We start from the raw sequence: 24,989 nt of genomic DNA, 5'->3' as shown, positions 1-24,989 counted from the left end.
GTTTTTATCTAATTTATCGAATTTTTATCTAAATTATCGATAATTTTAAAGCACTTGTGTAATTAGTCCCGATAATTTTCATTAATTTCTCCTCGTCAAGCATTACGCCAGATGTTCTTCGTTGCTAGAAGAAAATGAACATTCAGTGACATTAATGACAATTCATATTTTACAACTTGTTAAAGAGAACACCAGGAACAAATTTAGAAAATATTCAGGCGAAGATATCAATAACATATTAGTTAAAATTATTTAAAAAGGCAGATTTATTCATGAAATAATCTTATCGAATTACGCTCGAACTCCTAAAGATTATCGATTTGTTTTGCCCTTGTGACATTTTGACATGTCACTAGGCTGTCAAAGTATCACTCGGGATACAGATGTATAATTTTAGAGCTCTCTTGTAATTACTACAGAAAATTACGCGGTATCGCCGTATTTCACGTTCATTTACTGATCTATAATAATTTGATCGCAATTTGCTAGATAGACCTACTCGGTAATCTAGATTTGGTGGGTGTTGTATCAATAGTAATGGTGCATTGATATGCATTTCCTGCGGAGTTAAAATTATAAATATACAACTTATTGAATTTTTATTTCAGTAAATCAAAATGACATCGTTTGCAGGTCTTCTTTTTATATGTGTAATATTGGGTGTAGTGTACGAAGGGGTAAGGACCTATTAAGACAATTTATCCTTCGTTTCAAATGCTATTGAAAATATTTTTTTTATAAATCTGTCCTGTATCTATGCTTTATTTTTCTTTAAGTATTGTTTAATTATTTACATATTTTTATGTTTTATACAAACGACAGCATTTTCAACGAAAACTTTCGTTTATAAATTCACAAAGTCTGTTAGTTCGTTCGCTCGTTAGTTAGTTTGTTCATTCGTTCGTGCGTTGCCACTCCTACAATAGCTAGAGCAGATCTAGTAATGGATTCCAATGTAGTTTTGTCTTCTGAATCCAAAACTGTAATCAGCATTTCGGTATCTCTAACCATCTTCGAAATATCCTTCCTCAAATTCGACATTGTGGCGTCACAATCCTTCAAATATTTAAATCTTCAAATGAATTTAGAAATAATTCTTTCTAAATTCATATTATTTGACACACCTCGTACAAAATTAACAAACTTGGACAACTGATGGTTGCATCTTGAGGCTTAGACCATGCACAGATTTTTAAAAAGAATAACTTTTTTCTCTAAAATTATTATTAATAAAAGAGTTATTACATGTCTAATAAATAAAAATGATGTTCGGAATCGGTAATTTAGGAAAATTTCAGAATTTTTTTTTCAAGTAGAACGTTGTTATTGCATATTTGAATATGGTTTTTAATTACAAATAACTTTTCTTAATAAAATTTTTTGATATTTTGAAATATAAAGGTAGTTTGCTCTTGAGCGAAATTCATATTTTTTTATATACCTCGTATACTGTTGAAAAAATTTTATATCTGATGATTGCATCTTAGGTTTTAGACTATGCAGAGCACTTTAAAAAGAATTACTTTTTTTCGTAAAATTAATATTAAAAAAGTTTCCCATATGGTTCCAAGTTACGCAGACACCCTGTATACAGCGTGTCTACGTAAGTTGGAAACAGTTTATTATGGGAAACTTTTTTATTTTTAATTTTATGATAAATACTTCATAAAAAGTTCTGCACGGTCTAAAACCTAAGATTTGAAAATCAGATAGGAAATTTTATTTATATTATACGAGGTATGTTAAAAAATAATGTGTGTGTACTTTGTACGCACGTAAGAAGTTATACTTCTATTATATAATTTCAACGAAATAAATATACTTAACAGTTACAATACCAAAAATTAACAATAATTACCAAAAATTAACCAAAACTTAACAATACCAAAAATAAGAAAAAAATGAAAATGATTCGTCCGGGATTTGAACCAGCGATCTCTCGATCTATGGTCCAATGCTCTACCAACCGAGCTATCAAGCCCCGTGCTATTGACGTGTCGGATATAATTACACATCACGGTGACAAATAGATCAAAGTGAAGTATAAAAATAGATATTTTGTTATCTTACGCACAAGGAAGACAAATCCAAAGACACAAAAATTAAAATAAATAATACATTTACTAAGAACACTAATATATTATTTTAATGACTTATTTGCGCTGATACATACATAATTTGAAAGATTAGCAACGAACTGCATACTGTCTGTCTGCGCATGCGCCAGGGAATTATAAAATTTCACCTTCGATCTTAAAAAGTAAAACTTCAAAAATTATGAATTTCGCTCAAGAGTAAAGCACCTTCATTTCTCACAATATTGAAAATTTTTAAAAGCAGACGTGATGTATGTATATTTAAACTCCATCATTTGTTCCAGTATTTGACCCCCTAGCTTGGTCTGCCACCACTTTGTTATCGAACATCCTGTAACGATCTAACTAATTTTTAAATGTGAAGCTCAAAGTTGACTACTATAAACAAGGAAGTCAATATAAAAAAATATGCATTAATTCGACAAAATTGAAACAAGCTTATATTTTTCTCAAACTTCTTTTGTTAGTTTATATACAAGTTAAGTTAAAAAGTTCTACTCACAGATTTAGCCGCTAATTGTTTATTAATTGTTTAAAAAATAACAATTATTTTGTATAAATAATTTTAAAAATATCATTGAATTCATCATTTTACTTTTAAGGGATCAACCATATGGAAAACTTTTCTATTATCATGTTCAGGAAAAAAGTTATTTTTTATAAAATGCTCTGCATAGTCTAAAATCTAAAACTCAGCCATCAGATATCAAATTTTATCAATTTTATAAGAGGTAGGTATGTCAAAAATATGAATTGTGTTAAAGAGTAAAGTACCATTTTATTTCAGAATATCAAAAATTGTTATTTTGAAAAGTTGTTTCAAATATAAACTATGTTTTAATATGCAATTATATCCTTCTGATTAAAAAAAATTAACGGTTTCTCAAATTAAGAACATCCAACATAATTTTTGTGCAATTATGATAACTATTTTATTATCACTTTTACGAAAAAAGTTATTCTTCATAAATTGCTTCTACCTGCTCTAAAATTTAAGATACCACCATCAGATATCAAACTTTTTCAATTTTATACGAGATATGTAAAAAAATTTGAATTTCGTTTAACAGTTAATCTTTAACTACACGCGCTGGCGTATTTTGTATGCCAGATTTAAGAATTCTACTGCAAATATAGTTAAAAATTTAATTTTTGACCTTGTTTATCTCTCTAACCTATCACTGGAATGTGCTTTACAATTTGGTTTTAGTTTCGTTATAATCGGTGTTCTGGAAAGATCGTAATTTACAGCTTATTATTTGCTGTTTCCGGTAGTGGACAATATACGCCACGATTATATTAATATAAGTAGTAATATAAGTACATATTTCAATTGTGTTTTAGTCATTATGGCATAAAATATATTTTTCTTTATAAACAATTCTCTTGTAACTTTTTCTCCTGTAAAAAATCACATTTCAAAAAAAATTTTATTAGTAATTTTATTTATCATGAAATCCAGTGATTCCATGATTCCAGTTATAAATCCCAATTGGCTTACTGAGAAGGAACTTCAAGTATTCACTGATGCCAAATAAGGTTTATAACAAACAACTAAGTGTATTTTTTCAAAAAAAAAACAAATCCGCTGTTTTTAAGTGTATTTTCTTGTGGCGTATAAAGTACGCCACGCGTGTAGTTATGTTATAACTTGATGCGCGGGTAGTTAAAGGTTAAAGTTAAGTACATTTACCGTTTATAATATTTCAAGTAGAAGGATGTAATTGAACATGAACATTGAAACATAGTTTTTAATCTCAAAGAACGTTTTTAATAACAATTTTCGAAATTGTGAAATATAACGGTACTTTAATGTTAAGCGAAATTCATATTTTTTGACATACCTCGTATAAAATTAATACAATTTGATATCTGATGGTTACCTCTTAGATTATATACGATGCAAAATATTTGTATAAAAAATAACTTTTTTTCGTAAAACTGATGTTAAATTTAAAGATAAAAATAGGTTCCAAGTTACTCAGACATAATGTACCCATAAGAACTCAAAATTTTTTTAACATTTATTTTTTAAGCTTGTTATTAAATGTATTTTAGATAAGTTGTACAGAAAAAAATTATTTATGATTTTGTACAAACATTTTTTAACTGACATCTTTTGGTTTTTTTATTACAATTTTTTATCTTTATCAATTTTTTTAAGAGTTGTTTATTTTATGTCTAAAGTAAAATAATGTAGTGAATTTCAAAGATTACATCTTAAGCTTAAAAAAACAAAAAAGAATAAAATCCTGTATAAAAGATATATTTAAAAACTATTAAATATACCTTTTATACAGGATTTTACTGTTTTTTGTATTACATGGTATACAGCCAACCACAGGAAAACTTTTTCCTTGTGAGTCTTTAAAAAACACTTCTAAAATTGTAATATATCTGTTCAAACGTGAGTAATGCCCTCTTAAAATGGTAGTAATTCTGTAAAACTATGAAGATTTCAAACATTACATTTTTTGAGACGTCGCGCGCGTCGTATCATTTTAATTAAATTTTTGAGCTTTTTTTGACTTAAACGTCATTTAGAGAGATATTCGAAAAGTAAGTTGTGCAAATTTGAGAGTTATATAAGTAAAATTGTATTAGTTCCACATTTTTAAATCATTTTCAAACAAAATTCATGTAAGTCTCAATTTCCGTCCACACCGTACTTATCACCATACATTTTATTTCTTATTATAACTGTAAGATAACTTAAATGTTCTTTTTTCATGTCCAATTTGTAAAATTTTATTTGACCATTATTGATGAACATCTTTACATAAGTTTTTTTGTGTAAAATTTTCTGAATTTGTCAATGGTCATGACAGTTTTTTTTCTAAGATTTATATTATCGTAGTTATTTAAAAAAAATACTTTCGCAGTTCATTTGTTTAATAAAAAATAAAGCACCCACTTGTGGATTAGAATTTTTTGATATGTTGTTTATTCAATATTTCTTAACCCTTTCGCCACTGAATTCATTTTTACATGTAAGAGACTGAAAATATTCAGTTTTATAATCAAAATTATTAATTTAGACCCAATATGTATATAATTAGCCGTAAAATTCTCATTTGTCCGTTATATGGAGGTGGGAACTTCTGGCCCCAACAGTAGTTGTGATTGGGATTTTAAGGTCCCATCAGTAATAAAAAGAGCAATTACAAAAGAAATGTTTATTAAGAAATAAGGTATAAATGAAATTCACGTATGAGTGGAATGTAAAAAAACAGTTTTTGCACAACAGGACATTGCATCCAACACATAAAGTTTTTGTACGACTTTCCTTCTTCTTTTGAGAACAACTAAAACATCTTTTACTGCTACTTTGTTTTAGAAGGTGATCTTCAATATTTGTCATAATTTTTTGTTTTTGTGTGCCTACCTGGACGACCAGAGACTCTTCTTTTAATTTTGGCTTTGGATCTCCCCAAACTTATCAACTGCTCAGCTACAGGTACTAAATAATGAAGAAAAGGAACTTTCTCCATTTTATTCTGAATTTCCGAAAACATGCTATATGAATTAATTACAGATGCCATAAACAATTTGTAGAAAACTTTACGCCACCAATTAGTAGATTTTCTGTCTAAATCATTTGTTGCAATCTTTTGATCAGCCAAATTAACCCCTACCATATATTTATTGTAAAATACTACAGCTTTAGGGCAATAAAGAGTACATTTTTTGCCTGTTTTTAGTTTCCTTTCAATCTGTGATAGAGATGGTGAAAGTCAGTTTGATAAAAGTAAAACTTCTTGAGTGCCCTGCCATATAACGGCCTTTACGCCTTTATGATTTACCAATGAATCAGATACAACATGCGTGTTTACATTGGGACTCACGTCAGTAGCTTCGCCACTCCCGTTTTCTTCATTCATGGAATGACATTCATCATCGCTGCTTATATCTGCTTCTTCAGTACTGCTGTTACCTTCGTCCTCTTCGTTGCTCATTTGGATTCCTCCTTCACTTTCATCTTCGCTGTCTCCAGGAATATAGTCGGACTCATCAGATGCTTAAAATGGTTCTTATTCTGAGCCAGGTATATTATTTACAGCTTCTTCTAACTCTTTTGCACTAAGATACCGGTTTCGTCGCATGTCTGAAAGAGAAAAAGTTTTTTACTGATGGGTAATTTTAATCCCATATAAAATTACGATAGGGAATAAACGATCCCACTAGGATATTGTTTGCTAAAACACCTTACATTTTAATAACTATTTATTTTATTTTACTTACTTGAAATAGTATAAACGTCTGCACGCTTTATTCCTTTATTTTAATTGAAATAAGTAACGGATTCTTGCAATTTTACAAATAATAACTCAGACGGCCATGCACATGTCACAATACATCGATGTTAGGTTGGGAAATTCAATCATATTATGACACCAGTGTTGCCGATTGTCGACGGTAGACTATCAATTACATCTCTATCACAAATAAAAAATGTCAAAACTGTCAACATTCAACTGAAAAATAGTTCCCGAAAATTATTATTTTATTGATGAAAATAACACATTTTAGATATTCTAGTTTGAACATTCAATCCATTAGCACGTTCCGAAGACAAACATAAAAAAAAATTAAGTTTAAACAACATCCAAGTGGACTACAGATAAGTGATTTGTCCTAGACCATAAAAACAGAAGGACTGTTCTTCTATAGAAAATAATCTCAAGTGTTGTTACCTTACAAGTAAACCACAAGGTAAAGAACATCACATATCATTTAAAATATAAAATTTAGATTCTTAGTAATATAAAAATATTTTATATTTATGTCATACCTATAAACGTCATATACAGTCAACTGAAGAATATTTTAAGAGAATTGTTATTTTATTGGTGAAATAATATACATTTTGGAGAACATCTAATAAGGAACTACGTATGAGCAATATCTAGATGGATTGTAAATAGGTGATTTGTCCTAGCCCATAGAAGCGGAAGTTCTGTTCTTGTGTGGAGGACCTTCTCGGGTATTGTTGCCTTGTAAGTGGTCCACAAGGTAAAGGACTTAATTAACTCATGATATGACACTTAGTTCTATAAAATACGGTAGGTTGTTTTGAGAGATTGTATATTTTATATATGGTTTCTTAAACAAACTTGACATAATGGGCGACAGCAATACAAAGAAATCTTCCACTAGTAGTATAACTACTAGTGGAGGCTTTGACACGTTTCTTTCGTCACAAGTAGAGGAGGGGTCAAATTATAATATAAGAAATAGCGTAGAATTAAGTGGAGGAATGGATTTAAGTGTAGGTCTAACTGAAAAGGTTCTAACAACAGAAAATAAAATAAAAGACTTATTTAACTTCATTGAAGGGGAAATGGACCTCGGTAAGAGAATAAACAAAACAGGAAAAGATACACTCAAAACAAAACTTATGTCCTTAACTATAGAATTAGCCAATATGGAAGGTCAAATTAAAATTTTAAAGGAAGAAAATACTAGACAAAGAATTGAAAATGAAGACTTAAGATATAAAATAACAAAAATGCAGGGAGAAAAGCTATCGTATGCAGATATAACTGCAAAACCTATAAATTACAAAGCTGATAATAAACAATTAATTGAAACAAACAAAAAGATAAATACTCTGTTCATCACCAGTGAGACTGCACAGACTGGAAGGAAGGTGCAGGAAGAATTCACAAAACTCTTAGATCCAAGAAAAACAAAAATAAAAATTAATAAAATGAGAACCACTGGAAAAATTTTAATAATAGAAACTCCAACAAAAGAAGATTTAGAATATATAAAAAATAATGATAAAATAAAACAAAATTTTAAATGCGAATTACAAAGAAAAAGAAAACCCTTAATAATTATATATGATATATCTAGTAATGAAAAAGAAGAAACCATCAAAGAATGCATATATGCACAAAATTTTGATGATATTCCAAGAGAGGAATTTGATCAGAATTTTAATATAAAATTTAAAACTGGACAAAGAAATAAACCTACTGTTCATTATGTAATAGAGGTTTCACCTCAAATCAGACAAAGATTGATCTCAAATAAAATTTATGTAGGATTTACAAGTATAAACTCAAAAGACTACTTAGTAGTACCAAAATGTTTAAGATGTAATGATCTGGGACATGTGAGTAAACACTGCACCAAACAGACAGTGTGTGGTCACTGTGGTGATGAACATGAAAATAGAAATTGCAACAAAACTAACCAACCCAAAATTTGCGTACCTTGTAAAAATAGAGGTAAGTTATGTAACAAAGATAAAAAAGAATGTCCAACATATAAACTGCTTCTAGAACGTTTAGTTCAGAAAACAGATTTTGGCACACAATAATTATGAAAATATATAAAAATCAAATAAATATTATATCAAAATCTAAAATAATACAAAATCTAAATATCATAATGTATATATATTTTGACATTCAAATATATGTGTATAATAATTTATACCTTAATAACCTAATATATAAAAGTCTCTGTAATACATTGGTCAAAAACAAAATCGAAGAGATAGCAAAGCATACTTTAACTGCTCTTTATATAATACATTGTATCGGATGTGGAGTACGGAGTCTGGATTATAAATATCTTTTAATCACTAAAATATATATAAAAATCAAAATAAGATTAATGAATATTAAATTAATAAAAAAAAAAATAAATAAAATATAAATGGCTAATCATTCATTCAAAATAAATATTGGACAAATAAATGGAATGCGCAGTGCAACCGTAATACATGAAATAAGGAAATTAGCAGAAGAAAAAAATCTTGATATTATTTGCATACAGGAACCATACACAAAATTGAATAAAGTCCCACACATGCCTATAACTGCACAATGTGCGAGCGTAGGAGATAATCCTATGGCTGTAACCATAATTTTTAACAAAGATATGAAAATTCTATTACTAAGGCAATATAGCAATCGACATTGTGTATGTTTAGAACTTCTAACTAAGGCAGGGAAAATAATTATCGCGAACTTGTATTGTCAGTTCAGTGAAGACATAGACGATTACGTGGAACAGATGAGAGCTATATTCATAGCATACCGAAACGAACGAGTTGTGATTGTGGCGGATGCTAATGCTAAATCAGTATTATGGAATTCAAATCAAACAGATCAGAAAGGTACATTAGTTGAAGAGATGATAAATGAACTTCAACTAATAGTTCATAATAAACCAGGAAATCCACCGACTTTCCAGAATAGAGCAGGTGCATCTAGTAACATAGATATAACTCTATCGAATATCACAGCAGCAAACCTAGTTCTAGACTGGAAAGTAGTTGAACATGCAACAACAAGTGATCACAATCTCATAACATTCAATTTGAGTAACCTACAGCCACGTAATACGGAAATGTCTTCGTTGAGATACAATATAAGAAAAGCGAATTTTGAACTACTTAGGTCTGAATTCCGTGCACCACGTCTGATAAAAAGAGGGGATAATATAAATACTGCTACAAAAGAATTAACTAAAGCAATTAGAAAAGCAATGGATACAGCAATTCCAAAAATATCCAATAATAAAAAAGTAAAAGACTTTGCCTGGAAGGAAAACCTCACGAGAATGAGAAGCAGAGTAAGATATGCGCGAAAGCGATATCAACGATGTAGTATCTTTCTCGAGAGGCAAATACTTCTAGGAGAGTATAGAAGATTAAAAAACGAATATAAAGAAGAAATACATATAACTAAAGCGAAAAGTTGGGAAGCTTTTGTTTCTAGACATTTAGAATTAGATATGTGGGGTGTCCCATACAAAATTGTATCTAAAAAACTTAAATGTCCAACAATGCTTTCTACTTTACAAAAAGAAGATGGTTCATATACAAAAAGTTGGGAGGATTCAGCTGATACACTACTAGATGTATTACTACCTCCTGACGACTTAGAAAATGAAACAATAGAACAAAAAAATATTAGAACACTGATGATACAAGAGTATGAGATACCAGAAGAAAGACAGTTAGAAGAATTTACTGAAGAAGAAATATATGAATGTTTGAAAAACTTGAAAAGAAAAAAGGCTCCTGGGCCAGATAACATTCATGTAGAAATTCTTCAGGCACTTTCAGAGTACTTAATACCAATACTCACTTCTTTATATAATGAATGTCTAAGACAACAAAAGTTTCCCAACAACTTTAAACAAGCTGAAGTTATAATTATAAGTAAAGGAGAAGATAAAGATCCAACTTTACCTAAATCTTATAGACCAATATGCTTACTAAACACAATGGGGAAATTACATGAAAAATTACTTTGTAAAAGACTAAATCAAATAAGACACGAAACTGGACTTCATCCAAATCAATATGGCTTTAGGGAAGGAAAATCAACAGAAGATGCTATTAATAAAGTTTTTAATATCATTGGGGGGAGCACAAAGAAGTATGTTTTGATTATCTTTATAGATGTTTCTGGAGCTTTTGACAATTTATGGTGGCCGGCATTATTCGAAAGACTTCGACAGATGCATTGCCCCAGAAACTTGTACGGGAGTTTCAGAAACTATTGTCAAGACCGATATGCCAGCTTAAGTTGTCCAATGGATAAAAAGACGAGACATATAACTAAAGGTTGTCCACAAGGTTCAGTGTGTGGACCTATTTTTTGGGACATACTTTTAGAAGAACTGCTGGAACGGTTAGCTGTGGATCCTGAAGTTCTAGGGAGCATAGCGTATGCGGATGATTTGCTGCTTATCATAGATGCTAATTCAAGAAGAGAACTAGAAATAAAATCAAATGGAGTACTTGAAAACATAAATGAATGGATGAAAAAAGTTAAACTAACTATATCAGAAACAAAAACAACATATAGCCTTATAAAAGGAAGACTTGAAAGAAATCCAAGTATACAAATAAGGGGAAAGGCAATAAAAAGAACAAAAATAACTAGATATCTTGGTATCATAATCGATGAACCAAGACTCTTTACAAACCATATAAATAGCGTCTGTGAGAAGGCAGCGAAAGTCATGCATTGCATTGCAAGCCTAGCACAAAGGAAATATAGAATTCCGTTCCAGCATATGCGCGTATACCTGAGTACGATACTTGCCTCAATTGTAGGGTACGGTGCAAGTGTATGGGCACACAGACTAACAAATAATACAAATATTGAAAAACTGAATAAAGCACAAAGAGGTTTCCTTGTTAGAATGACAGGAGCCTTCAGTACTACAGCAACATCAGCTTTAACAGTCTTGACTGGTGTAATGCCCATGCACTTGGAAGCACAAAAACGTGCATGTAGATATTGGCAAAGAAAAGAAAATTATGAAAAAATAATGCAATTAATGGGAATAGAAATCAGAACAAAAAGACAATTAGAAGAAATATTAAATAGAAAATGGCAAAACGAATGGAATAATTCACCTAAAGCAAGACGTCTCTATAATTTCATTCCAAATTTAAATAATATACCAAATTATTTTAACCCAAAAAAAGGATTAATACATTTTCTTACAGGGCACGGTCCGTACCCTACATACCTACATAGATTTAACTTAAAAGACAATGAATATTGTGAATGTGGAGAAATAGGCACACCAGAACACATAGTATTTATTTGCGAAAGACAAACAAATACACAAGAACTACAAAGAATGAGAAGAGACCTTCTTGGCATAAATATAGAAAATATAATACAAAATGAAGAATTATTTAATACATTAAATAATTTAGCGGACATAATATCAAAGAAACAATTAGAATTATATAATATTAGACGAAGAAGAAATCAAATAAATAATATCCAACCTCTTTGAATTTAAATAAGAAATTATACAAAAAAAAAATAAAATTACCTATAAAAATATAAAATAAAATATTGGAATAATTAAATAAATATTTATATAATAAAAAATTAAAAATTAATATCAAATATAAAATAAAATAAATCAAAAATAAAAAAATTATTAATCAAACAAAAAAAAAATAAACTAAAAGCCTGAAATTTTAAAACTCAATGGTCTGAGGCTCACCGAAATACCATTAAGAATATCATAAAGTCGATTAGACCTGCACTTAGAATTATTCGTGACTATTTTTAGATGAAGAATGCTGGCATTTCTCATCTGAGAATGAGAAATGGGAGCACTTTTATAAAAATTATATGTTCAAAAAAAAAAAAATTAATAATTTATATTTTGTTTATTGGTTTTTGTTTATTTGTTATTATTTGTTCATTAGAATTATTTATTAGAATTGTTTACAATTTGTAGTTTTCATAATTAGTAGTAGATTAGGGCTATTGTTAATTAGTTAAATATAGAAAATTCTTAAAATAATAATAATGTAAAGATAAACTACTGTAATCCCATCAGGAAACGACCTGGATTAGTCACAAGAGGCCAGGTCATTTGTATAGTACTATAAATAAATAAATAAAAATATCAATTACTGAAATATTTCATTTGTACGTGAAAGCGGTTATATTTATAGCCATCAGTAAACCTGAACTAGCGGCCGGGAACTATAGTTCCCCACAGTGGCGAAAGGGTTAATAAAATTAGAAAATGTTCTATCTTGTTTGATTTTTTCCGAAGCCAAAATCTCTACTGACTCCCCTAAAAATATTTTTATAAAATTATATTGTACTCATACTGTACTCTCTGTATCCTGTACAATAAAACTCACTCTGTATTGTATACATGTATTGTATAGAGGGTGTTTGGTAAAGAATGGGCCAAAGCATAACCTTAGATTCCTGAGGTTAAAATATATCGATTTAAGTTAACTTACCTTAGTACGAAAGTTGATAATAATCGAAATACAGTGCATGTGATAATAACACAAAAATTTGGTAAGCGAGGGTTTTTTGGGACGAGAAATCAAAATTCACCACAAAAAATTATGTATTACCCAGAGGGCGCCACATGAGTCTTTCAGCGCTCATTTAATAGGTTCTTTCTGAATCAAAACTTTCATGCTTTTAATATTTTTACTTAAAAAAGTTATACTAGTCCTGTCGCCAAGGGGGGTACAACGGCCTCCTTAATTCAGATGGACTTACCCAAGTTTTTTTTATGTATTTTGACCCGTAGAACACGAATTTTTTGGGTAACAGTTGATCCGGATGTCGATAAGATTCTTATAAACAAAGAACTTGAGGAATTACATACCAGCGATTTTTCGCAAAACAAGATATTTTTTTGTATTTTTTGGGTGATTTTCAGCAAAAAATGGTCTTACAAGTTTTTTCGTAGGACGCGTAGTTTTTGAGATATACGCGGTTAAACTTTCAAAAAATCGAAAAAGTGCAATTTTTGAACCGGAATAACTTTTGATTAAAAAATAAAACAGCAATTCTGATTACTGCATTTGAAAGTTCAAGTCAAATTCTATCGGTTTTGATTGTTTGCATTGCTAAAAAATAAGTTTTTATTTGTTAAATAAAGGTATAAACACATAGTGTTTCCCGGGCCCAATGCATGCGTTTTAATGGACGTAATGTACGTAGAAATTCTGTATGCGCGCCTACTCGTTCGATTTCAAATTAGAAATGCATTGAAAACATCATTCAATCACTATGTGTTGATAGCTTTGTTTAACAATAAAAAAATTATTTTCTAGCAATGAAAATAATCAAAACCGATAGAATTTTACTTGAACTTTCAAATGCGGTAAGCAGAATTGCTATTTTGTTTTTCAATCGAGAGTTATTCGGGTTCAAAAATTGCAATTTTTCGATTTTTTGAAAGTTCAACCCCGTTTATGCCGAAAACTATGCATCCTACCAAAAAACTTGTAAAATAATTTTTTGCTTAGAATGACCCAAAGAATACAAAAACATGTTTTGTTTTGCGAAAAATCGCTGTTATGTGATTCCTCAAGTTCTTTGTTTATAACAAACTTATCGACATCCGGATCGACTGTTACCCAAAAAATTCGTGTTCTACGGGTCAAAATACATAAAGAAAACTTGGGTAAGTCCATCTGAATTAAGTAGGCCGTTGTACCCCTACTGGCGACAGGACTATACTACTAAATATCTAAATATACTTAATATCTAAATATCTAAATATACCTTAATCTCGCTAAACTCAACCGTTTTCGAGATAAACGCATTTTAAATCTGTGAGGCAACATTTTTTTGCATAATATCATTGTAGTTACACCCAAAAAATACCTTAAAACCATAAAAAATTTATTTACAAAAATGTATTGCAAATTTCTTGAAATATAATTTGCGATGCAATTACATAAATATGAGAACTGGCACAATTATTATGGTTTCAAGTTTATTTTTCCGATCTGACTACAATGATATTTTGCAAGAAATTATGTTGTATCGCAGATTTAAAATGGGTTTATCTCGAAAACAGTTGAGTTTAGCGAGATGAATGTCGTAAACCTCTTTTAAGTAAAAATATTAAGAGAATAAAAGTGTTGATTTAAAAAGTATGTAGAGTGAGGGATAAAAAATTAAACGTATTACATGAGCTCTGAAAGACGTATGTGGTGCCCTCTGGGTAATACTAAGGAAAGTTAGCTTAAATCGACCTATTTTAAGATCAGGAATCTAGGGTTAAGCTATGGCCCATTCTTTACCAAACACTCTGTATATTTACTTTATATATTTTTTAGTTATCCGCTGAGAATCCGGTTACGAAACAACTAGATATAACAGGTGAGTCCAAAAATAATTCGTGGAACAATGGATTAAGACGATTTCTTGTGAGTGTGCAAAAAGATGCAGATTTTTTAGATCTCCAAGAATGGGCGCCAGGGTCATCACCACGTCTTGAACATATTCTTCTTCTTGGGGTGCCTATGTGGCTATGATGATTTTGTTATTTGCTATACGAAATAGTTATGTTGAGATCTGGGGCCATTTTTCCTTCAATTTTACCTTGAAAAATGCATTGAAATAGCTCGTATCTGTCTTGGTTTCTCATTATATGCCCCAAGTACTGCAGCTTACGCCCCTTCACGATGTTGACCAAATCTGCAGTTGTGTTCATCCTCCGTAGTACTTCTTTATTGGTGACTTTATCTATTCATGGTGTCTTCAGGATCCTTCTGGACAACCATAGCTCAAAAGCCTGAAATTTTGATAGAGTTTCCGCCTTCAATGTCCAATTTTCTACTCCGTATAGAAGCAGTGAGTACACGTAACATTTAAGGAGCCTTATTTTTTTCTAGGGTGAGGTCTTGGCTCTTGAACACATATCTCATACTCAATAATTCACTTTTTTTACGAAAATTAAAATCTTTGACCTTTAACCTCAAAAAGTATTGATTTGTTTTAATTTAATAACTTTATATACCAAATTTTGCTTAGAATTTGTCTCCTTATCGATTTGTGGAGTTACTTTTAATAACATAATTTTCACCCACGAGAAGGAGTAGTATCTACCCTCAGGGTAAAAGCGCAAAATGGCATCATGTCTTTTTTGTTTCTTGAGGTATCCTCTAGCCACTCACCAATTTTTGTGAAAATCGATGGAGGTTCACCGAAGTCAAAGCTAATAGTTTTTTACCTTCAGTGACTGCACTATACAAAAGAAATTGCAATAATTCAATTATCTAAACGCGCGCATTTGGCGAGATCATAAATTATTAAATGATGTAGTCGCCAAATAATTTAATTCATTTTAAGTACAATCCTCTCTTAAGTCGGGAAGATGGGGAGGTTTTCTTGCGAAGGTGTTGTAGCTCAATACTCGAATTGCGCGTAGTTTAAGAGTTCTTGGAGCGTATACGTTATGTGATATGAATTATATCCGCGATACGTTATATTTTTTAATTTCTCTCAGCATTTTTCTCTTAAATTGAACCAATTATAGGTTTGGGGCTAAAGGGGATGAGCTCAAAAATAGAAGCTATATCACTTCGAAAGCTCATAAATAGCTCGTAATTCTGCCGCAAAGATCGATTCAATATCGCTATTTGTAAGCGATAAAGTACCCCCAATATCCCCCCAATAAAATATTAAATTCCTGCCCAATGTAACGAGCTCAAATTTTTGAATTTGCGGAATATGAAAGCTCATGTCATAAATCTAAAGCTCATGTCATAAATCAGAGCTATTTGTTTTTTAATTTTTGCAAGTGGGGGGGGGAAATGCTCAACAGGGGTCTAAACATAAGTATTTTTAGTTTACCAATACATATTATAATATGATAATATGTATGTTATGATTTATCAAACACCACTTGTTTGTTAATTGATATTATACATATTGTCTAAAATATTTAAAATTATGTTGTTCAAATTAAATTCTACAGGTGAACAAGGAGAGACCATAAACTTTCCATTGCAAGTTTCCATTACTCTTGGTGATGAGGATGTATCAAAAGGAAATGGAGGAAATTTAAAAAATATATTTGATCAATGCAAATATTTAGTTGGCAGCAGTCAAATACCTTTTTGTCGGTTGAATCCAGCAACTAAATCTTCTGAAGCTGACAAAACTTATCCAAAAAGCTGCAAAGAAATTATGGAGGGAGGTAATTAAGTTACTATTTTTCATATTCGATTAAACTTAAGCGTTACAAACAGATTGATTTTTTTTACTCATTGATTCATAATTGATTATTCGTTCTTCCTCCAAGAGTTTTAAAAATTCAGCTTCGATCTTATCAGGCCCTACCTACAGCTTTCCTATTTTTCATCCGTTTTATTGCTTCTTCTACCTCGGATTTAGGTATGTTCGGGCCCTACACACTTATAACGTTACTGTCTTCTTCTTCAGGTGCCATCTCCGCTACGGAGGTTGGCAATCATCATAGCTATTTTAATTTTTGAGGCAGTAGCTCTAAATAGTTGTTTCGAGCTGCATCCAAACCACTCTCTCAGGTTCTTCAACCATGAAATTCGTCTTCTTCCGATGCTTCTTCTGCCATCTATCTTTCCCTGCATTATGAGTCGTAGGATGCCATACTTCTCGCCCCGCATCACATGTCCGAGATACTGTAGCTTCTTTTCTTTAATTGTAAGTTCAACTTCCTTTTCTTTACCTATTCTTCTCAGTACTTCATTGTTTGTAACTCTATCTACCCAGGAAACCCTCATAATTTTTCTATAGGTCCACATTTCAAAGGCGTTAAGTCGTCTCATTGTCTCTACATTTAACGTCCATGATTCCACTCCATAGTATAGAACACTGTAGACGTAACATTTTGTTAGGCGTACTTTAAGAGCTAATGTTAAGTCTTTGCTACATAGGACCTTTTTCATTTTTATAAAATTAGAACGTGCTTTTTCGATTCTGACTTTTATTTCTGCAGTGTAGTCATTATTTTCTGTTATAAGTGTTCCTAGGTAAGTGTACTTTTTTACTCTTTCGATCTGCTGGCCCTCTACTATCAAGATTTCGTTAGTATTATGGTTGTTTTTACTAATTTTCATAAACTTCGTCTTTTTGATATTGAGAGAGAGTCCGTACTCCCTACTACACTTTACTATTTTACTCATGAGTCTTTGCAGGTCTTGTAAACTATCGGCTATTATTACTGTATCATCTGCATTTCTGATGTTGTTAACTAAGACTCCATTTACTCTTATGCCGACTGTTTCATCTTCCAGAGTTTCTCGCATTACCTCTTCAGAATAAGCGTTAAATAATAGAGGTGATAGTATGCAGCCTTGCCTGACTCCTCTCTTTATTTCCATTTCTTCAGATGTTTCTTTTTCAATTCTTACTATTGCTCGCTGATTGTAATAGAGGTGTGTTATTAGTCTTAAATCTCTTTCATCTAGGTTTTTATTTTTTAAGATTTCCATGAGTCGATCATGTTTTACTTTATCAAACGCCTTATTGTAGTCTATAAAACAGACGTAAAGAGGATGGTTAACATCCAAACATCTCTGTGTCAGCACGTTGAAGGAGAATAATGCCTCTCTGGTACCCATACCATTGCGGAACCCATATTGAGTGTCACTAATATCCAGCTCCAGTTTAGAGTGTATTCTGGCGTGGATAATTTTCAATAGAATTTTCAAGGTATGTGACATTAAGCTTATGGTTCGGTAGTCACTGCATTCTTTTGCATTCACCTTCTTTGGCAAACACACAAAGGCTGATGTCAACATTTCTCTGGGGATGATTCCTGTAGTATAGATAGCGTTGAACAGTTCTACTATTATGTCCAGGTTTTTCTCGTTGACCAACTTTATCAGCTCGCTAGGCAATTCATCTGGACCAGCAGATTTATTGGTTTTCATAGAGTTTATTGCCTGACTAACCTCTGATTTGGTTATCTCTGGGCCTACATCTCCCGTTTGGCTATCTACGGATGTACTAGCTTCTCTCTGGTCATGAAATAGTTCCTCGATATACTCTTTCCATCGTCGTAGTTTTCGTTTTGTCTCCATTATAATATTTCCATTTTTGTCGAGCAATATATTTGAGGTTCTTCTATTTCCTATTCCGGCTAGTTCTTTGACTTTTTTATGTAGGTTGAAGTTGTCATATGTGTTTCGCAGTTCTTCTATTTCTTTACATTTTTCAGAGAAGTAGGTTTCTTTAGCCTCCCTAATTTTTCTTCTTATTTGGTTTTGAAGCTGTTTATAGCGGGTCTTATTAATGGTTTTGTTTTTTCTTCTTTCATTCATCAACTCTAGAATTTCCTCCGTCATCCATTCTTCTTTCTTACATTTGGTTGTAGTAAGTACTTTCTTACTTGGTTCTAATATAGAGGTTTTGAAGAATTACCACTGCTGTTCTACGTTGCAATAATTTCCTGGGTTTCTGTCTAGATTTGTGTTGATTTCGTGTTTCAGATTTTCTTTTGTTTCTTCTGACTTTAGTTTCTGTATGTTAAGTTTATTGTTGTTGCGGCTTTTTTGCGTCTTTTTTAGTTGAAGTTGAAACCTAGCAATAAGAAGACTGTGATTAGAGTATACGTCTGCTCCTGGATATGCCTTTACTGCCTGAATTGAGTTTCGATATCTGTGCTTTATTAGGATGTAGTCAATTTGATTTCTGACAATTTTGTGCTCTTTGTCAGCTGGTGATTTCCATGTATACAGGCGTCGCTTAGGTAATTTAAAAAATGTATTTGCGGCTATAACATTATGCTCCTGGCAAAATTCTATTAGGCGATCTCCTCTGTCGTTTCGTTCGCCAAGCCCATATGATCCTACATTAGGGTAGCATTTTCCTTCGCCAATTTTTGCGTTGAAATCACCCATGATCACTGTTATGTCTCTAGATGCTGTGAGATGTAATGTTTTCTGGAGTTCGCTATAAAAGTTTTCTATTTCTTCTTCATTAGTCTATCAGTTCATTAAGAGTATGTATCATTAGACAGTTACTGTCTATCTAAAGTCAATTGAAAATTGAAATTTTACGAGGAGGTTCAAATATATTATTTAACAGATCTGTTTTACTGCACACGATGCACTGATTGAGGAGCAACGGTAATACGAGGATATCTTGTAATAGCTTAGTTACGTTGCGTACAGCGCTTCATGCAGAAAACAGATCTGTTAAAAATAATATACAGGGTGGGGCATTAGTGTGACAAAGTCCAATTACTCGTTTGTCGTAAGAGATACGAAAAAAAGTTATTTAGATAAAAGTTGGGGCACACATTGTAACATAATTTAAAAATATTTTCAAATATACAGGGGCGTCCGTATTGACAGGGTGACACAAACTTATGTTTTTTTAAATTGAATACCCTGTATATTTTTATTATTTTGGATTCTCCTCAATGTTTACTTTCTCAAAATATATGGTTTTGTAATATTATACGAGGTAGTTTAAAAGTTAATTACGTTTTTTGTTAATTTCGTAGCAATATCTACACCCTGTAGAATTGTAGTGATTTTACATCAAATGTTCTATTTATATTCAAACGATTTTTAATATAGTCTACTAGTGTTAATTATTAACAGTATAGTGAAATGCTTAATTTTAGTATACAGGGTGGGTCGAAACTCGGAGTGAGTATTTTCTGAGTGTTCTTAAATGGAACACCCTGTATTTAAGTATTGTAATGAAATGATATTTTGTGGTACTTTTTTATTTCTTAAGCATTCCCTATACCTAAGTGCATTAATTTGTAAGTTATTCGTGATTCTTTAAGACTAAAAATTAATTGCAAGAAAAATTACGTGAAATTTTATTAGGTGGCCGTGAAAATATCCAATCAAAAATAATTTTTCGAAAAAATACATAATAATCTAGCCTGATACTTAATTTATTAATATTGAATGAGATATCCAAATACATTCGTAGTTAAAGTTGTTGGTGCTTAAAATATTAATCAAGCATACAAAATTCTCCCCAGTTGGCTATGACACAAAATTTGCTTAAACATTTGACATTATACTATTTATGCAGTTCCAGCTGATTTGTTACTATTACTAATATTAATTTTTCTAATGAGGAACTGATTAAAATGGCTTTGTGCTAGGATAGTATAACAAAAATGAGCTACTTGCAATAAAAATTTATCATCAGCAATTCCCTGATAGACGACAACCAAAAAGAGAAACTTTTGAAAGTATACTAAAACGGTTTCTAGTAGTATACTAAAACAGACTAGATACTTAGATTGTAAGAATGGTTGTACTAACATGCAGATCCTCAGTGACACTAAGGATTACATTTAATTCCTGTTTTCTTCAATTACAATAGTTTTTGTTCGATCAGATTTATCATAATCTAAGTGTCCAGTCCGTTGAAACCGTTCTAGTATATTTTTAAACGTTTCTCTTCTTAGTTGTCGTCTATCAGGGAATTTCTGATGAAAAATTCTTATTGCTAGTAGCACATTTTTGTTATATTCCACTAGCACAAAAATCTTATTAATCAGTTCCTTATTAGAAAAAAATCATATTAGTAATGGTAACAGAGCAACTGGAACTATAAAAATGGTATAATATCAAATGTTTAAGGAAATTTTGTGTCATAGCCGAGTAGGTAGAATATTGTATGTTTTTATTAATATTTTGCGCACCAACAATTTTAACTACGAATTTGTTTGGATATCTCATCCAATATTAATAAATTAAGGATCAGGCTAGATTATGATATATTTTTTTTCGAAAAATTATTTTTGATTGAATATTTTCACGGTCACCTACTAAAATTTCACGTAATTTTTCTTGCAATTAATGTTTGGCTTAATGAATCACGAATACCTTACAAATTAAAGCACTTAGGTATAGGGAATGCTTAAGAAATAAAAAAGTACCATAAAATATCATTTCATTAAAATGCTAAAATACAGGGTATTCCAATTAAGAAAATTCAAAAAATACTCACTCCGAGTTTCGACCAATCCTGTATACTAAAGTTTAACATTTCGCTATACTATTAATGTTTAATAATAGTAGACTATATTAAAAATCGTTTGAACATAAAATAAAAATCTGATGTCAATCACTACAATTCTACAGGGTGTAAATATTGCTACGAAATTAACAAAAAAACGAAATTATCTTTTAAACTACCTCATATAATATTACAAGACCACATATTTTAAGAATGAAAACATCGAGAAGAATCCAAAAATGAAAAAATATACAGGGTGTTCCATTTAAAAAAACATAAATTTGAGTCACCCTGTCAATACGCACGCCCCTGTATATTTGAAAATATTTTTAAATTATGGTTCTATCAGTGCCCCAACTTTTACCTAAATAACTTTTTGTCGTATCTCTTACGACAAACGAGTAATTGGACTTTGTCACACTAATGCTCCACGCTGTATTTGAACCTCCTCGTAAAATTTCAATTTTCAATTGACTTTGGATAAACAGTACACGTTATCAATGTTTCTGTGTTCCTTTAATACTAACAAGGTTCTTTAATATTGCTTTTTATTAATTTAAACCAACTAAGTACCTTATATTTTAGGAATTAATAAATCTGGAGTATACGAAATAAAAACACTTTTAAGCAAAAGTCCTTTTGCTGTTCTTTGCGATATGGAAACTAGGGGAGGTGGTTGGACACACATTCAAAAACGATTTGATGGATCTCAGAATTTTTATCTACCTTGGAGAGACTACAAGTTTGGATTTGGAGATTTAGAAAGGGAATTTTGGATTGGATTGGAGAATATTTACCATATGACAAGTAATAAATTGTATACTTTCTATTACGGTATTCTTTTTAAATTTATAAAAATTAATTATTATAAATAGAGAACGGAACATATGAATAGTACATAGCGACGGTTGAAAGGTAAAAGGTTGTAACCCCCAAATAAACTCTTTTGGGGAAGTAGAAAAAACGTTTTATTTAAATAATTTGATGAGGAATTAACTTAACAATTTTTTCTATAGATCAATAATAAGAATTGCTCTATAAGTACTTTTTAATTTTTTGCCGTTTGAATTATTGCCCAGTTAACTACATTTTTTGATATGCAGTGAGGACGTTTGAGTTGGAATAAATTCATTTTCGCGAGAATGGGGACTCAGAAGATAAATCCCGAAACAGATCGATTTTTATTTTTAAGTTTTAATTTTTTGGCATATATATATCATACTAGTGACATCATCCATCTGGGCATGATGATGTAATTAATGATTTTTTTTTAAATGAGAATAGGGGTCGTGTCATAGCTCATTCGAAAGTTTATTCAATTCTCTATTCCCTAATACAGTGTGTCCACGGATGGGGTGCCCAAGAGGAAAAACTTTTTTATTTTCAATTTTAGCGAAAAATGTCATTCTTGATAAAAAGTTTTGCTTGTTCCAAAAAACCCATTAAAGTGAAATAAAATTCAAGTTTTTCAAATCCTGCTTAATTTTATAGCCAATTTTATGTAAATCCCTATAAATTTTTGCACTAAGTTTGAAATTGTAACAATAATAACTTGGGAGAACAACCTTTTCGCTTCTCTGGATTATGAAGCCAGATTTTGTTGTTCTCCTTGAATCATCAAGTTATTTATTAATTAAATAATTATTAATCCAATAATTTGAATAATGAAATTTATCACTAAGATAAATTCTTTATTGAACGCTTCGAACAATGTCGAAAAAAAAATGACAATTCGCAAATTAATTATCTGAGTTGACAGTTACTAAGCTACATTGTGGCTTGGCAACACTAGATTATTGTTCCGATTTCGAAGTTAGTGCAAAAATTTATAGGGATTTACATAAAATTGGCTACAAAATTAAGCAGGATTTGAAAAACTTGAATTTTATTTCGTTGTATGGAGTTTTAGAACAGTCAAAACTTTTTATCAAGAATGACATTTTTCGCTAAAATTGAAAATAAAAGAGTTTTTCCTTTTGGGCACACGAACCGTGGACACACTGTATAAACATTAACATAATTATGTACACAGGGTGCCCAAAAAAAATTGTTTGAATTAAATTAATTGAGACAAAAAGAAAAATGTATATAATTTCTTTAATTCTAAATACCTCTACGTCTTACTGTTGTCCGAAAATAGAAAAAAATTGTCAACTTAAAAAATAAACATTGCCTTTTGTTTAAATTAAATGTCTAGACTGCTAAAAGACAGGTGGGTTGCGCAACTGTAATATTGAACTTAAACGAAAAACAATATTTATTTATCAAAGAAACATTCTTTCCTGTTTTCGGACAACAGTAAAACGTATTTTAAATTAAGTAAATTATATACGTTCTTCTTTTTGTCTTAATTAATTTAATTAATAAAATTTTTATGGGCATCCTGTGTAAATAAATATGTTATGTTTATATTAGTGAATAACATTTCGAATGAGTTATCACACAAACCCTATTCTCATTTAAAAAAAATTCATCGATTATGTCATCACGCCCAGGTGGATGACGTCAATAGTATGATATGTAAGCCAGAAAATTATAATATAAAAACAAAAATCGACCTGTTTCGACATTTATCTCTAGAGGCACCCATTCTCCAGAATGTGAATTTATTCCAACTACAACGTCCTCATTGTATATGGTCTGTTATAGCAGTCGGTGTTCAGTGTTTTACTATTTCATCTTCACATAATTCAGAAATGTAGTTTTTTTCGTTCTTTTAACTGTTCGTTTGTATCTAATATTTTATATCCGTTTCTATCTTTTAAACTTTCGGATAATTGTTTCCGTTTGTTTCAGGCAATCTCTTTTAATTTATTCTGCAGACGAAATGTATCGTGTCTCTTTCCTTCTTCTTCTCCTTCTTATGCTTGTTGTAGATCTGTCAATCTGTTAATTCCGACGTTGAAGTATTTCTTGAGAGGTAGACTGCCAGCTATCTCTCCATCTTTTTGGTGGTCTCCCCGGCGGACACTTGCTAGCTGGATTTCCTTTTAGCGCAATTCTTGGTAGCCTGTGCTCCTTCATTCTTTTGACGTGACTGAACCATCCTCTTCGTCTTTGCCTACCCAATCTTACTACATCTTGCACGCCACATTGTTCCCCGATGATGTTGTTTCGTATTCTATCCCTTCTTGTCTTCCCTGCAATGTCTCTTCTCCTTGAGTCTTCATTCCGGCCGTTCGTATTTTTATGAATTCTAACTTTGCTATCCATTCTCATATATGGGTTATTCCAGACCTCATCTCTCAAACACCCGGACATGACTGCAGTCTTGTTTATTTGTCCTCTTAGGTATCTGGCTGGGTCATGATAACTTGATAAATCTACACCTAGATATTTGAACTTTTTTAGCTCTTCTGTGGGTTTTCCCTCTACTGTGAGCTTGCATCTAATTGGATCTTTCGCAATGGTAATGCATTTTGTGTTCTGAGTAGTTCCTTTTCTGTCATTGACGTGCTTGGTGGAATTGATAAAGCTGTCTTTGTAGGTCATCCTCATCCTCTGCAATCAATGCTGCATCATCTGCATAGCATAGCACACTATACTGATTCTACTGTGACCGAGAATGTATCCTAGTTGTAGCCATTCCACATCTATTATTTCATCCATCAGCATATGAAATAGAAATGGGCTAAGGCTGTCTCTC

General features: G+C 31.1%; 1 protein-coding gene across 2 annotated transcripts in view; it reads left to right on the top strand.

Moving 5' to 3' along the window:
• The first annotated feature begins 569 nt into the window (after positions 1 to 569).
• Positions 570 to 24,989, top strand: part of LOC114334774 (microfibril-associated glycoprotein 4) — a 53,764-nt gene continuing 29,344 nt past the window's right edge. For both annotated transcript variants that reach the window (XM_050657186.1, XM_050657185.1), the window contains exons 1-4: positions 570 to 677; positions 14,701 to 14,743; positions 16,344 to 16,565; positions 21,929 to 22,150. In XM_050657186.1, coding sequence (XP_050513143.1) covers positions 618 to 677; positions 14,701 to 14,743; positions 16,344 to 16,565; positions 21,929 to 22,150 — 547 coding nt within the window. In that variant the 5' untranslated portion in view covers positions 570 to 617. The remainder of the gene's footprint in view (positions 678 to 14,700; positions 14,744 to 16,343; positions 16,566 to 21,928; positions 22,151 to 24,989) is intronic.

This window comes from Diabrotica virgifera, chromosome 7 (assembly GCF_917563875.1).
Source record: "Diabrotica virgifera virgifera chromosome 7, PGI_DIABVI_V3a".
Classification (NCBI taxonomy): Eukaryota; Metazoa; Arthropoda; class Insecta; order Coleoptera; family Chrysomelidae; genus Diabrotica; species Diabrotica virgifera.
Note: the sequence above shows the minus strand (reverse complement) of the source record. Positions and strands in the feature narration are given on the sequence as shown.